This window comes from Eupeodes corollae, chromosome 1 (genome assembly GCF_945859685.1).
Source record: "Eupeodes corollae chromosome 1, idEupCoro1.1, whole genome shotgun sequence".
NCBI lineage: Eukaryota > Metazoa > Arthropoda > Insecta > Diptera > Syrphidae > Eupeodes > Eupeodes corollae.
The window spans coordinates 81,624,242-81,641,116 of record NC_079147.1 but is presented as its reverse complement, the minus strand read 5'-3'; the positions used below and the strand labels follow the sequence as shown (position 1 = coordinate 81,641,116).

Genomic DNA, 16,875 nt, shown 5'->3' with positions numbered 1-16,875 from the left:
TTTTGTTTGACAGTTTTATGGTGGTTTATATTTTTGTTTCTATAGACTCGAATGGATTTAACACAATTTATACGTGAATGAGAATATAAGATACTTTGTTTCTGTTCTCAAACATTCTTAGTCATGGACGCCTGGTACAAAAGAAATATAACTGCCTATGGAAACATTATTCATGACAAAGGAGTCCGGACGCTTCAGTGATTGCAGTTCTATTTACTAAATTATGTGATTTCTTTTGGAACGAGCATCAGTACTTCAGACGTTTGATTAGATTGGAGATTTTTATTGACGTGAAATTCAATTCAAATCCAAGTAGTCTATGTAAATTAAATAATTTTTTTTTGTAAACGTTGAAATTGTTTTTTTAAAGCACCAGAACAAAATCTAGTTTCCGAAATTCTTTCGATTCTAATCTTTAGATACAACTTTCTTATTTCTTTTATTTGTAAAGTCATGTTCAATGAACGCGTTAAGAAGCCATATTATTTAACTTAATCAAGACCTGTTTATCAGTTTAAAACTAGATCCCAGGATTTTTCAAGTTTTTCACAACTTTGATGTCAATCAAATCAAAATGAAACATAAATAATATTAAAAATCTGAACTAGATTCTTCGTAAAACTCGTTTTGAAGCAATTCAATTGGAAATCCTTCCGAAATTCAAACCTGATTTCAAGAATTCTAAAATTTTAATGGTATGGAAAACACATTTTTTATAATAAACTTAAAAAAATATATAAATTAAGGCACATTTATGCACCAAATCAAAGAAAATAATCAAAAACAAAACTGCCATTTATGTAGATCCGGTTAATTGACAATATACAAATTTTGAAGTGTTTCTTTTTGGTTGGGTTCTTTTGAGTTGTATCTTAAATTTCCATCCACATAATTTAGTGTATAACATAAATCCAAGGTCTCAATCTCATTTTGAGTTTTTGTAATTGAAAAATAATAATGAAAACGGGAAACATGTGTTAATAATTACATTTTAGGAAAACAACCATCAAGTAGTGTAGACTTACATTCCACCTTAAATGAATATGTACAAATATGTTTCAAGGTAAGTTGTCAGTTTTTTGGAAATCTTGTGCGTCAATTTGTCGTTTGATTTTGCTCATTTTCTTTGGCTCTCTTTTTAAGAAAATGGTCAGGTTCAGGCAACATAAGGGACTTCATTTGCAGTCAACTTCATTCTTTAAACGAACTTTTTGACCAAAGCAACTAGTTAGTTTTTCAAGTGTCATGAATTTCAAATTCAGAACTTTACTTCGCAAACCTTTACTTTAAGTTCATAGTACAAAAAGTACCAACAAAATTACTGTCTACAAAATACTGATGTAAAGAAATATTAGTTATTTCTTTTCCAAATTGACAAGGAACCCTTTTACAGAAAGCATTAAATGAAGTTGTGCAGAAAATAAATAAATCATAGAGTAATAAAAAATAAAAAGCTTTTAGTTGAATGAAAAAACATGATCAACTGTCAATTTGACTTGACTTAATAGTTAAGGAGGTTTTTCTTGACTAAGTTTCCAGTCAACTTTAAATCAAAGTTGCCTTAACTGGAAGGTAATTTGCTGGCAGCTGGCCAATCAGATACCATAAACTTGCCTAACTTTCAAGTCCCTTATGGCGTCTGAACCTGCCCAATGTTTAAGTTGCACGTCACCCAAATGGACATAAAATCATTTTCATTGGTTGGGTTTAGACCAGCTGCCAAAAAAACTAACTTTGAAATAAAGTCGAGAAAAATCAGCCTAACTATCAAGTCAAGTCTACTTTCGTTACAATAGAAAACACAACTTATTACGGACTTGCATCTTATATAGGGAGTTTTTTTTTTGTATAATAATTTTTTGGTGCTTTCTGCACGATCAACAGGTAAAAGATAGTGAAGTAAATGTCCAATTATGAAAGTAATGATATTTGAAAAATGAAGCTACTTTGGTCTAAATTTGCATTCAAAGAATACAGTTTACTGCAAATGAATACGATGTCTGAAACTGCCCATTATCATTCCTATTTTATATGTGTTTTATGATGATTGACACATCATTCAACATTTGAAGAAAGTTAAAAGAAGATGTAAAGCTCAAAACCTTTTAATAGTGTTAGAGGATAAAAAAAAACTATTTATTAAGAGAACAAGGACTAAATTGAATTATATTTAAGAGCGGTCTGTTCCTGCTTAAGAAATAAAAATTAATTTGAAATTAAAACGAAAGGAGGTACAAAACGAAAACAAAATCAAATTTTTAGATCCAATTCGTGAGACACTGAAGTAAAAATAATACAAAAGTCTGGTGTTATTTCAACATTGAAACTTGCATATGAGTTGGAAAAATTAATTATCAATAGCCATGTGGTTTTTGTCCTTTAAGAAAAAGTTTAATTTTGATAGGTTTTATTAGTATTTAGACGAATGGAGAAAAACTAGCGTTAATTAGCGATACCATAGTCGAGAAGGTGGTACTATGGTATGGGGGCAGTTCCCTAACTTGGAACTGTTCAGATTGTGTTCTAAACATCAAAAATGGCTGCAGCTCATTACAAATGAATCTTGAAAAGCTATTTTTACTGAATTTGCGGATATTTTTAAACTCATAAATTGGTCTTCTTAGCAGCACAATGTTTCAACTTCCATATAGAGCATTTTCAAAAATTGGATAAAGGAGCGAAATGGACAATGTCCGTCGTACTCAGCCGACCTAAACTTTATTGAAAATGTATGAATATGAACTGAACGTGCGTCGGTTTAAAGACTTAGCGTCCATTTAAACAGTCATTAACTTAGCCTGAAGGGAAGTTTTACTGGTCTTCTTATAAAAACTTTCTATTCGATTCCATGATTTTATTGCCAATTTTAATGTTTGTTGTGTCAAGTGCCCTACTAGTACCGCTTTTTAATGTAACCAACTATGATTTTATTATTGAATCTTATGCGAAAGTTAATGTCAAGTTCTTTTTGAAATAATTGTTCGAGTCGAAATATCCACAATTTAAGCAACAAAAATCATAAATAAACTATGGGTTGAATATTAAATTAATTAATTTAAAAGCTTGTATGTTTTTTTTTTGCATAATAAGGCAAGTCAATTTAAAATACTTCTTTAAGACTTGAAGACTTGGTTAAGGCTTATCTAAAAAACAATTGAAGTAAGACAAAAAAAAAAACAGATATCAATAGAACAATTTTTTAACTAAGGCTTAGTTATTTTATCGTATTAGGTTTTGATTAATTTTTTCACTTTAATTGACGGTGTACATCGAAGTCTTGCCTTGAGCCTTGTTAGGAAATCGGAAATTTGTTAGCCAATTGAAAGCAGACTCGCAAATAACAGTAGAATCGAGTTATAAACCAGTGCATCAGTTAACACAAAAATAAATCTACAAGATTTGCAAAAGAGCTGGTGACAGAAATAACGGTACTTTCCTTATTATTTTTTCTGATTTCTTTTCTCACGATATCATACGCAACCAGTTATCATCATCAAGTAATAAATTAACGCACGACGTTTGTAAAAAGATTGACAAAATACCTTAGAAAATGTTTGTGCTTATTCAGTTGATGCGGAGTGTAAATAATATCTATACTAAATAAACAAAAGAAAAAACCTAAATACAAGAAATAACAATCAAAAATATTAAGCATTATATGCACGCAATATGTGTGTATGTTTTTGTTTTGTTTGTATGTATATAAGTATATAATTTAAACAACTTGTAGATTAACATAATACATATTAATAATAATAACACCTACAGGACGACATAAATTTTTGTTTTTTTCATTATTTAAATAAATCTAATGATATATATCAAAACCAAATTGCTATATTTTAATATTCTTTTATATACAATCATACTTTCAAATATTGCTTTATTAATTAATAATGTGATATATTTTAACTCCTTTCTCTTTTTTGATAAACTTTTTTGCTTAAAATTATAACAAACCATAGACGACATGCATAATTCAAAATTATTAATAATTGAAAATTAAGAAAAATTAAGTTTAAAATAAGAAGAAAGAAAAAACATTTGATAGAAAACAAAATCAATGGAAATTCCCAACTAAATTCAATTGGCTATGTATCATTGAAACAAATTGAATTGTTGTGCATTGAGATTGTTGTTTGCATTACTTGGAGTGATGATTGCATTTTGCATGTTACTAAAATTGGCAAACATTGGCGTTTGATTGATTTGAGGAGGTTGAGTTGGCGGCAGCATTGCAGTATTTGATTTTGTTTGGAATCCAGTTGAGACTGGAGAACGCTGCAGTGGGCTTTGTAGTGGCGATGGTATTCCACCGCCGCCGCCGCCAGAATTAAATAACGCTGGTGTTTGCACTGATAAGGGTTGTTTTACAGGACTTTGCACTTTTAGGGCATTCATTGAAGGAGCAGGAGCATTTGATTTTAAATTCTTACTCGACAGGAGGTTGTCCAGGTCGATTTTAAGATTGCCTGAGTTAGACCACGTCGCACCGATAGCTAGGTCTGCTTGTGATTGAGCAGCATTAGTTGATCCGAATTGTTGGTGTTGATTTGTGTAGTTGTTATTGTTATTTGCACTAATTGGTTGAAGTAGATCATTGCTTGGAATCATGATGTTATCTGCAAAAAGTAAATAAATAAATAAGAAATTAAATATCTCAGAGATTGTAAATGTTTTTGAAATTAATACGACTAAAATACTAAGATATGTCGTGGGAGAAAAATACAATTATTTTTGTAAAGTTCAAATTTTTAAATGGGAAATTTAAATGTAAACAAAAATAAATAAATTTGGCTTCAGTTGTACTCAAAAATGTTCAATATGTAAAGTTTACATTGAATTTTTATTTGGAAAATGTTCCCTAGGGGAATGGATGAAAATATTCATTCTAAATAAATAAATTAGGTGGCGCAACAGTCCATACAGAAATAAGGCCTTTCAACTATTCCTGTGTGCGAGTAATGTCAGGAATGGAGGGGACCTACAGTTTAATCGCCTAATCGTACTTACTATCACGTCACGTCACGTTTTTTTTTATAATAATAAGCACACACTCAATGGGATATTACTACCCTTATTATGCAGAGGCACAGTGTGAGCACTAGGTAGAGGAGAGAGGGTTTAAAAGGAGATGTCGGTGCACATTGGTTTTGAATTCCTGAATATTGCAAGACTAGGAAAGACAGAGTGTGGTAAGGCATTCCACATTTGCGTAGTACGGCTTAAGAATACAAATCTCTGTATTTGACAGTACGGCCGATGTTGGGCTTGCGGTATACTGATGAGCATTCCTAGAAGCGCGTGTATTACGGTTATACTGTTTAAGGGGAGGAATGCACCTGGCTATTTCACTAGAGCATAAGACGTTAAAATAACGGCAAAAAAGGGGTCAGACAAGAGACCTTACGACGATGTTCAAGCGAAGTAAATGATGATATTATCAATTTAAATGCTCTACGTTCAATACTATCCAAGAGGCTTTAGTAAGTTGCAGGAGCACCAGGCTAGAGATGGGAGTTATACTGAAGCTTTACACGTATATATGTTTTGTAGATAACAGCCAGATCAGAGGGGAAGAAAAATTTCTTGCATTGCCTTAGAAAAAAAAACTTCTTGCGGCATTTTTGGCGACATCTCGTATGTGATCGTTCCACAAAAGGTGGTTGGTGACACACATACCGAGAATATCGAGTTGTCTCTTTGATGCAAGTGGCATCCATGGATAATGGCAATGGGGGTATAACTCGCTTTAACGATACAAGACAGCATTGCGTTTTCGAAGCAATAAATTCCAGGCTGATTTTTAATCCCTATTTAACAATGCTGTTTAGGTCGGAATTTAATGAGCTTATCATATTTTGCGGTTGCAGTTCCACATGCGAAGAGGAGGGTTGTGAGTCTGGAAACGAATATGAAAAGCTAAGAGTACTAGCGTCAGCGAAACAATGTATTGGATTAGATGTTGCAGACAGGAGATCATTAATAAAAATGAGAAAGAGTGTTGGAGATAGAACAGAGCCCTGGGACACACCAGCTTTTTTTATGGTTTTCAGACTTGAATCCATCCAATACTACTTGTATTGAACGATCCGAAAGGTAATCACTAATCCAATGAAGCAGAGATTCATGAACACCGAAAGCACGCATTTTCGATATCAGAGCCTGATGCTAAACCCTATTAAATGCTTTTGAAATATCAAGTGCAATAATCTTACTTTCTCAAAAACGATTTAAAGATTTGCTCCACTGTTCGGTGAGATGAACCATGAGATCACCAGTGGACCTATTGCTACGAAAGCCGGTCATTACGAAGCTTTCGATCTTCAAGATATTTCTTCAGCTGGCAATTAATCAGCGTTTCCATGACCTTGGAAAGAAGGGACGTAAGTGCAATCGGTCGGTAGTTAGAGGGTGAGGAAGATCCGCCTTTTTTGGGAATAGGCTGGACCAATGCCGTTTTCCATCCGCTGGGAACGAGACCTATGGAGTAGGACAGATGAAAAAGCTTACGCAGTGGTTTTGCCAGCGATGAAGAACACCTCTTCAGAACAATAGCGGGGATACCATCCGGACCAGCGGATTTTTGTGTGTTTAGATCTTTAAGGACTCTTGCCACAGTACGAGTGCGAAGAAAGATTGGTCCCACAGAATCACTTAACTCGCTCAAGTACAGGCGGAGTCATAACACTCACTGGCAGCGTAGCTTTGGAGGCGAACTGCCTAGCAAAGAGATTAGTTTTCTCTAAAGAACTAACAAAAGGAGTGTCATTGACAACGAGCGTAGGAACCGAAAAAGAGGAAGAATTCCTCATGTTTGTTACAAATGACCAACAATTTTTACTGTCTTTGGGACATTGCAGTATTTTTTTTCCGTAACTTTTGGTCATGTAAAAATTTGGTCCGTCGAATATGGGCGTTGCAGGCCTTCCTGGCTTGTTTGAACTTTTTCCGGCTTTCCTCAGTACGCTTGGCTTTATAGCAACGGAAACTTACCTCTTTGGCCCTAATAACCTCTTTACAGTTCGCATCGAACCATGCGTTTTCCTTGGGTCTGATACTTTTAACCCTGTTCGGTATAAAAGTTCTCATTCCCAGGTGAATTAAACGTGTTATCATATCAGCGCTGGCGTCAGCGTCACTATCGAGGAAGCATAGTGACCAGTTTAAGATCCTGAAGTAATTATTGAGACCGTCCGGTCCCAGTTGGATTTGTCGTATTGCCAAACGGTTCTCTTAGCAGCTCTTTCTTTAACTGATCAGTTTTTACACGAGAAATTTTGGTGATATAACACAATGGTTAGATGTGCCTAGAGGAGATAGAACACTAAAAGTGTACATATCAGGGTCAGAGGTAAGAAATAAGTCACGAGTGTTTTCTGCTCGACCTTCAACGTCCGTTACTCGTTGACCAGCTGATTTAGGTGGTTCAACTCAGCAAAGTTTTCTGCACACACTCCATCGGGTGTTGTCTGACCTGAATGTTAAAACCATGAAAAATTGTGTATAGATAGGACGAAACAATTATTTGGAAGGAATCAGAAAAATCATCAAATTCACGAGAAGGGTCTAAATTAGGGATTCGATAAAGGAAGCAGTAGTGAATGATTTGCTTATTTAAGGAGAATTTAAACCACATATAATTAAAAAAGGAATTGGTGCAAAGACCATATTGTGGTAAGAGCTGATAAGCAACATCATTCCTAATGTATATAGCGAGGCCATGCACAGTGGAACGAAAACATGAAAAAGTGGTCATCGGGCTGTAACTTTTGAAATAATTGATGGATTTTGAAACGGTTTTCACTATTTTGTTCTTGACAAATTATAGTTTCATAATTTATTTCAAAAAATCTCAAAAGATAAGCAATTTCCAAAAAAAAATAAAATGAGGGACATATCCAAGAGTTTTCAAATTCTTTTTAAGTAAATAAAAGTAATCTTATAATAGAAAATTAATAAATATTTATTGTTCTTAATATATTACAATTTGTTTAGTATACAAACAAAAATTTAAAGTAAAAAAAAATTCATTTCAGAAATTTTGCAAAAAAAATGTATTTTTCAACAATAAAAAAATCATGTATGTATATTCAATAATAAAAAAAAATAAAAATATGATGTATTTGTTAAAAAAAAATAAATGTATTTTTTATTTCAACAGTAAAAAAATCATATATATTAAATAATTAAAAAAAAAATAAAAATATAATGTATTTGTAAAAAAAAATAAAATGTATTTTTTCAACAATAAAAAAAATCATGTATATTCAACAATTAAAAAAAAATAAAAATATGATGTATTTGTTAAAAAAAAATAAAATGTATTTTTTCAACAATAGAAAAAAAGTCATTTTACTTCGCTTGTTTGCGGTACTTTAATTAATTTTAACGCTTCTTCCGGAATTTCACGTTTTTTATAATTAACCAGTGAAGGTGATAAAAATGTTAAATAGGGATCGGAAAATATTAACAAATTGGTTAACACGTCTTCATTTGTTACCAAACTGTTCATTTTCCTCGTCGAACTTTCGCGAATTTTTCTAAATTCTTTGTGCCTGGCTTCGGAAGCTTCTTCAGACAGCTTTCCTATGGGTATTAGAGCATTTCTTATAATATCAGCCCCATGAAAAAGGATCTTATGGATCGTTGGTGGCATAAAATACCAAGAATAGGTTGAAACATAAATTTGAGCAGTCTCGTATGCGTAGCTTTGAAATTCATCTGCATATATTTCTTCACCTGAAGCCATAGTTATTAATAAAAAATTTATTCTCTTGATAAGGTTTATATCTAAGCCAGTGACTTCTGAAACTATCTCAGCATTAGCGAAAAATTTTCTTGCGGTGTTCCCGTCATTTGTTGTACCTCTTCCTTGTTTGACAACATCTATAAGTAACCCAAGTTTTGACCTTAATTGTTCTTGTATGTGTTTGTTTCGTTTAGCTTTTAAAGCTTTATGTTCTTCACTTTTTGCGCTCCATTTCTTAAAATCTAAGTTATATGACACATGCAAAAGCCACTCCATGCACCTTATCCATGCATGTAAGGGCGAAATTCCAAACCTATAAAATTCTTCATTATTTGTTTTGTTACATGCAATATTCAAATCATTCATTTCACTAATCTTAGCATTACAAATATAATAGCGCATAGATGATGGATTATTGGCAATACTATTGCAAATTTTTCCATCAATCATGGTGAGTAATTTTTATGCTTTATTTTAAATGTGTCAATATTAGTTGGAAGAAGATTATCAATCAAGAGTTGCATTTCATCATGCTCTTTTTTATCAAACTGTCACTTTCTTTAGCAAATCTAAACCTTACAGGTCGACAATAACGAGTTGAAGAGGGTTTTGGGTTTTCCCATAGTGTGATTTTGTCCGTTTCCTTATACAATTTCATGGGCACCAAACTAGTAACAAACACTGATGAGTCATCTGAGTTTTCCGAAGAAAATTTTTGTTTATAGCAATTTTGACTCGATGCTCCATCAAAGCCCCATTTGGATATTAAACAAAGATCATTGTTTTTTATATTTGAATTGTCAAGACATTTTAAGATACTTTTTGTTGTCTGGTTCAACAAAGCCTGAAGGTCTATTAAAGCACTTGTTTTGTCAATCAAAATGCTTGACTTTGGAGGCAAGTAATCTTTTTTAGTTTTTTGAAGCTGAACATATGACGGAAATAAATCAACACCATGGTCCACCACTAATTTTTTTATCTCTCTATACTGTGCTTTGCTAAGACCTAATGTTGAATGCAGTGCTAAGGCTTTTTCATTTGAAATGATAGAAACTGAATGTGTTTTTTCGTCAACACAAAATTTATATATTTCTTTTGATTTTTCAGGGTATTTTATCAAATCAATTACTTTTGAAGCATCAAGCTTACCTTCACTTTTCACCTTCATTTTTGCTGCAAAAAGAAGCGTAGTACTTCCTGCACTTTGACGCATAGTTTGGGTTTTATGCCTTTTTTGTCGCTCACTTAAGTTTATAAAGAGTTCTCTCGAGTTATTCGCGGTTGATGGGGATTGTTCACTTGAGTTGTTAGCGGTTGAGGAGGATGGTTCACTTGAGTTGTTAGCGGTTGAAGGGGGTGGTTCTTTTAAAAAAGTAAGTGTGTTGAATTCCGTTTCAAGCCACGTTTTATACCGTTTTAACATTTGCACTTTATTGTAGCTGCATTCAACAAATCTGTTCTTTAGTTTCACACAAAACTTTCGAAAAAATTCAAACAAGTCCAATTTTTTTCCCTTGAATTTATTGTCGTTGTTTGGATAACAATATTTAACTAAGTACTTATAGTCACTTAAATCACGCCCGTTAGCCTTTAAAACGTTGAAAAAATCTTCGTAGGTAAACACACCCATTTTAACTTAGAAGAAGGCTTCAAAATTATCTGTCCACTAAACCGACCGCTTAGTTAAAGTAACTAAACAAAAATGGCATCCATAAATATAACATCACATGATTATTTTTTGTTAAATAAAGAGAGAAAATATAACCGTTAGCATGAGAGCCATACTTTTTTTGCTATCTAGTCTAATATAAATAATGATAGCATATACAAAAAATCTCTAACCAGAGCAAATAAGATTTAATTGAAAAAAAGGAGAATAATACCCCCCGCCCCCTCCTCCTTTTTTCATTTATGCATGTTAGTGTTTCATAATTTTTGATGTCTTTATGTTAGTTATAATTATTTTTAATGCAAAAATACCCCTACCCCCTTCTCCAATCAAAAAAACTTATTTTATTTAAGAGTTCTTATATAGCTCTAAGGGAGACTTTTAAAAGCCCTCCAGAAAGCGGGGTCGGATGCGGTCGGATCCAATTTTTTGAAAATATGACTCTAAATGAGTACAAAATTCATTTAAGACTACCCAAAACCCGAGCATGTTTGAGCATTTTTTCAAAAACATCTTCAAACAAGAAATTAAGATTTTTTTTTAATAGTCACAAAAAGTGATTTTTTAAAATTGAAAACAATTTTTTTTCTAGAATTTTCGTTATGTTTAAGCTTAAGTAAACCAATATCATACCTACAAAATTTATTTCGAAAATAAAACATAAAAAGCGCCTGAGAAAAACAAATTACAAGAATGCTTTAAAATTCCATTTTTGTTTTGCTTTGAAAATACTGCCACTTTGAGTCGTTGTTATTTGAAAATTAAAAAGTGTACATAAAAACTGTCTTTTATATAAAAGAGGCGACAATTTTCTATGATTAACAAACAAAAAATATTTAAAAGAATGAAAAAAAATTTTTCACCCAATGTCCGGAATTTTGTACTAGACGTTCCACTGTGCCATGGTGGGAAAATAATAAAGGGACCAAGCTCAACTCTGAATTGTCCAGTCATTGCAAAATAAAAAAAATGTCTAAAACCAATACAGATAGAGATGAGAACATAAATTTACTGAATTGAAACACAGAATAATTATCAATACCCTCCACTGCTAGTGTTATGCCTTAGCAGTGACGAGAACCGATCCGATGAGTGGCGTGATTTCTTTGTTTGCTTTATTTGGGGATGCACTATTGTTTTTTTGGAACCACTTGTTAATTAATGTGTGATTTTTTGTTATGGTAAATTATTGTTATTTTGTTTGTTTATTGAACTTTTTGTGTATATGTATAATTATAATTGAGTTAAGAATAAAAAATAAACTGCTCCACGACACGATTAACAAACAATAAAAAAGATTAAAAAAAACGAGCACAGACAGAACAGAGACGCACAACACGGGGGTAACCTTCCCCAACAAAGGTTCACTGACAACTTCAAATTGGGCTGGAATAAAAGCCAACATCGCAGTGTTGCATCCATGCACGGAATAAGCAAAACTACCGACTGCAGAGTAGTTCATCGAGTGTCGAATATTATCTTTGATAATTTTTCTCCATCACAACATTTTTCAGGCAGCCTAAAAGTTAAAATAAAAAGTCTTTTTACTTTGCAAATTTTTTGAAACACTTTTACTTTGCAGGTGTTGCAAAGTGTTAGGTGAAATAGGCCATTTATGTCGTTGCTATGTAATTGTAATATCAATATGATTTCTGAGAGAGAATTTTGGAACACTAAGTGTTCGTTATGACACGTTTATCGAGCTTATATGCAATCTGCTTAGAGACCACCTTGAGCGTTTTATATCTAGGGTAGGCTAGATATTTTTCGTGGTTTGACAGGTGGTGATGTTGTTCCATTTGATATTGGTAATAACTGGATTGGTAGTCCCTCTTTCTTTTGTCCATTTATTTTAATTCATTTAATTCTTTATTATAGGATTTAACAGTGCTATGAAATTGAGCTACAACATTACTTTATTTTACCAACTCTTGAAATATAGACGCAACCTTTGTCAAAACATGATTATAAACTTACCTACGGCTAAGAATTAGTACAAGCAACATTAAAAAAAGGCAGCTGTATTTATTTGTTTATTTTTTCAAAATCTTTATTATAAATTCAGTTTCATAGAAATTGAAGACAACATTTTACATAGAAAAAAAGATGGAATAATCTGTAAATTATTTTTTGTATTACAATGGAAGCTGTTAAACTGTTTTAAATGAATAATTAATATAATTACAAGTAATTTTTGAACTTGGTGACCAAGTAATGATGATAACGATTTGTTTTTCTTCTATTTATTTCCCTCCGCAATCAATCCATAACAAACGGACATCACTTGAGCTGCAACTTCCCGACAATCTTCTGAAGCTTCACCACCTATAAGTGGACTTTTAGAACAATCTTCTAGCCACTGCTTAATTTCAAATAATTTATCGAAAAACTCATTGAATAGCACGAAACGAGGAACTGTAACCAATGTGGCTCCTATTAGCTGCAGAGTGTTCATTCGAACTTTTGGTTCACTGCTGAATCGAATGAAAGAATACAAATCAAATACCTCCCTTGCCATCTTCGGCAGTAGGGGACTATTCTGTGAGGCAATCACCACAACAGTCAAGGTATTTAAGAAATTCGACAGTAAATACGTGTCGATGTCATGTGAAATTTTACCAAATTTTGCGAAGACCATTTGCCGGGTACGCTCACCCCTGACCAATGGAAAGAAAAATGATCCGGCAACGGATGTGAAGCGATTGACTTGTCCCAATACTTCTGGCTTTGGTCTGGAAAAAAATCGCTTAGTTTTCTCTTTCAATCTAGCTCGAATGATTTTCTCAGATTCAATTAAACGTGAGTTGTGTTCGTTTGGTATTCTTAACTTTCTTGGATGTGGACTTACCTCCATAATTTTTGAAGACAACACTCCATCGTTGTCTTTGTGTTTACTCTCGCTAAGCATCTTCGCCGAAGCTGCCAACACTTGTAGCATTAAAATTCTCAAGCTTACATTGTAAGAGGTATTGTCGGTGTGAAATTGTCCACAAATATACTCAGCACACTGCTTTGGATGACATACGCAGATAGCAACACAATTTCTGAACTTCACCTCTTCGAAGTTTTCATAATAAAATTTCATATCGAGACTTATAAAGATCTGTAATAGTTCAATAGCTTGTTGAGCGTCGTTTGTTGGCAGCTGGGTGCTTATAAGCTTCTCTGACGCTTCCATAGCACTTTGGAATGTCTCGTTATCGTCGTTTGTCATAAGTGCATCTTTGAGATCCATAAGGAATTTTGGTCGCTTGTCTGCAATGGTTGGGGTATCGTTGGACATGTCATATGGAACGCAATCATCGTCATCTGAATCAAGTTCGAGTTTCTCGTCGTCATCTTCTATGATTTCAGTTAGCATTGGTTCATCCTCAGCCCTGCGGGGGATTTCTTCAATAATTTCATCGATTTTTTCATTGCTCACGGATTTCTTTTTCAACTCGAAAAACTCATTCGATAGCTCCTCCAAGGCTTCACTATCGACTTCGTTTTGCAAAAGCTCAACTCGATTGATATTGCTCATTTTTCCAGGCAAATCCCTGAGAGTTTGTATAATTTCACCCTGAGGCAAGTTCACAACATACGAATAATCGAATTGCAGCTTTTCAGCCTTTGGATCTGTCTCTAGCATTCCCAGAATTAATTCGGCCGAAATCATACCAATATGACGGAAAATCGGATCAACCGAAGACAAATGGTTTTTATTGCCTTCATACAAACGCCGACGAATGTCGTTCCTCTGCTGATCTCCCACTTTAAACACAGCTTCGTTGCTCAGAACATATTGACTGGTTAGAATGAAGAACTTCGTTATGTAAACGTGCTGAGCTAGGGTCATTTTCGAGCTGGCATGACGATTAGCCCAAACAGGCAACAGATCCTGTAAGAGTTTCCACAGAATTTTACCATTTAAATCGGTTTTTGGGTTAGACTCGTCAACAACTGCAATGTATCGAATGAGGCTGTTTATGGCATCATCGTTCGATAACATCTTCATGAGCGGAATCTTATTTAGCAAACAGAAATTCCATTGTTCCGAATGCAGAACAGCGCTATCGACCAAAAGATAGAGATTCAAATTCTCGTTCAATACGATCATGGCAAATGATTGAATAGCACTCCCCTCGAGCATTAGGAGAATCTCATTGACGTAAGGACGGTACTCTTTTATTTTACACACTTCTACTAGAATGTGGGCAAATGTAGTCAAACTCGTGGTAGCATCATTTCCAAAAGTTGTGATTATTCGACTCAGCAAGCGGCTCATGAAGTTCAAGTTGAATATTTTCGCTGACGAGTTGTCCGCTGAATTGGTTTTCATAATAAAATGCAAGGCTCGAGTAAAGTGCATCAGAAGGATGTGAGCGTAGTTCGTTGGTTGAAATATTTCATTCATTTTTGCTTGCAACACGTTGGCAACTCTGTTCGGCAGTGATATTAACATTTGCAGGAACTCACTCACTTTCGGTTCGTCATAATTATCCTCTGTATTCAGCTTGGAAATATGAATAAATGCTGTGGGTAAATAATGCTCATCGGTAAGAAGGACACTAAAGAGTTCTGCTGCTGTCAGGGGCCAACTTGCCAATTCCTTATTCAAGGCGTAGAACGTCTCGTAGATAAAATAAAAATTATGATCGATTTTCAAGAAGTCTACGAGAGCTTTCGATGAACATCGATCCTCGTCGATTGGCCATTGATAGGAAAAGTGCTTGAAAATGTTCGATAGGATTTCGGGGTAGACTGATGTGGCAAATTCTTGCCATTTTGTATCGAAATCTTCATCGGTGCCGTTGAGTTTTTGTGGAGTCGCATTTCCTGGCAAATGATTTCCTCGTAGTGCGGATATTATATCTTCAATATGGTGAACATCACTTGTTGATTGGACTTTTTGAAGTGATTTCAATGCTTGTAAGAGTTTTTGAAGTTCAATGTCCAATTTGAAGGAGATGGTTGTCGAAGCTGAAAAGGAAAATTGTTGCATCCAATTGGAATGTGTTTTGTATGTTTTTTTAGCGATGTTTCTATAAATTATATTATTTTATTACAAAGCACTTGACTACTTCTATAATATTAACGTGATAGATCAAACACTTACGCGTAATTAAAGTTCTAGCTAATATTGTTTGTTTTACATAATATTTTAAATACTGTACTAGAAAACTCTTACGAACCGGTTACGTCTATGGGTGTTTCAATTACCACAGGAATGCTTTTAGAATTAAAAGATAATTTTAGGAAATTTAATATTTCATTAACGTAGAAATAAATTTTAAAATTTTGAATTGAAGCACTTAAGTTGACCAAAAACAACGGAACCAATGGCTAGATCAGACAAATTATGATATTGTACTACGCTGCCGAGACATTTGGACTTTTTAGTTGGCCAAGATCTAATAGAATCGGCTGAGATATACCATAGCATGGATCAAGCTGGCCAATTATTTGGATAATCATCAATAAAATGCAAATCTACTGAATCAAATTAAATCATTACATCAATTTGGCGAAGCAGTTTTTTAATTGACCCTTCGTTCGTGCGACTTAACGTCCCTCGATAACTTTTTACAGGGGCTATGTTAGTTAAGTGATATGTGTATGCAACTCTTAAAAAATTGGACACCAATATTCAAGTCACCATTGACGCTATGCCGATTGATTTTTGGAACAAAATAGTAAAACATTAAACAGATCGAACGGACTCTGTTATCCCGGAGCAGTCACGGACTTATGCCAGAAATCACATTTAAAACAAAAATGCCATGAAAGTGAATATCAGATAATGCAAAATAAATTCCAAGAATATTTCTGTGTGTTTTTGTTGCTTGCCGATATAAATTTTGGCGGTTGTCAGATGGAATTTCTGTTTAGTTTTTCAAAAACGGTTGTGCGCTTTTTCAACCAACCTTAAGAGAATGCAACTCAAATTTTTGCGATTCTTAAAATTCGCTTCAAAAATGTTTGCTGGCATTTTTTATATACTACTTTCTACGTAGATTGAAAAGCCGAATAAAGTTATAATCTTTCGGTAGATTTCGTAAAGAATTATCTATTATTTATAACATGTTTGTATTGGTCAACATTGCCAAAAACCGCATTATATAAAGGTATGGGATCAATCACAGCTACCAAAATGGTTCGCAACGATGCTAAGGATATGGACCAACTGAATTCCGCTGTCAGGCCGGCTGATCTATTGACTTAGACGAAGTAAAGATTGCTATATTCAAAATGAAGTCTAAAGACGCTTTACTTGATGGCTTAAATTTCCAAACTTTTCAAACGAGCTGGAGATAATTAAGTAATTGTTATGCACTAACTTATCTGTAAAATGTGATCGGAAAAAAGCATGCCCGACGAATTGAACCTCAATATTGTTTCCCCGATACTGAAAAGAAGAGTCAGTCTCGATAACATCCCTTACAAAATCTACTCTGCCGTAATATGTGAACGT

General features: G+C 33.7%; 2 protein-coding genes across 3 annotated transcripts in view; one reads left to right on the top strand and one right to left on the bottom strand.

Annotated features, from left to right (window-relative positions):
• Positions 1-275: 275 nt before the first annotated feature.
• LOC129939769 (FAST kinase domain-containing protein 4) overlaps positions 276-16,875 on the top strand; it is a 63,344-nt gene continuing 46,744 nt past the window's right edge. Inside the window, exon 1 of the mRNA XM_056047894.1 lies at positions 276-695. The gene's annotated coding sequence lies outside the window, so the exon portion shown is untranslated. The remainder of the gene's footprint in view (positions 696-16,875) is intronic.
• The window catches only part of LOC129939760 (uncharacterized), a 42,517-nt gene continuing 37,942 nt past the window's right edge, over positions 12,301-16,875 (bottom strand). The window contains exons 7-8 of one of the 2 annotated variants that reach the window (XM_056047884.1): positions 13,270-15,383; positions 12,931-13,153 (exon numbers count right to left, since the gene is read on the bottom strand). In XM_056047884.1, the coding sequence (XP_055903859.1) occupies positions 13,073-13,153; positions 13,270-15,383 (2,195 nt within the window). In that variant the 3' untranslated portion in view covers positions 12,931-13,072. Of the gene's footprint in view, positions 15,384-16,875 lie in introns of both variants that reach the window. The other variant, XM_056047883.1, reaches the window with a different exon arrangement.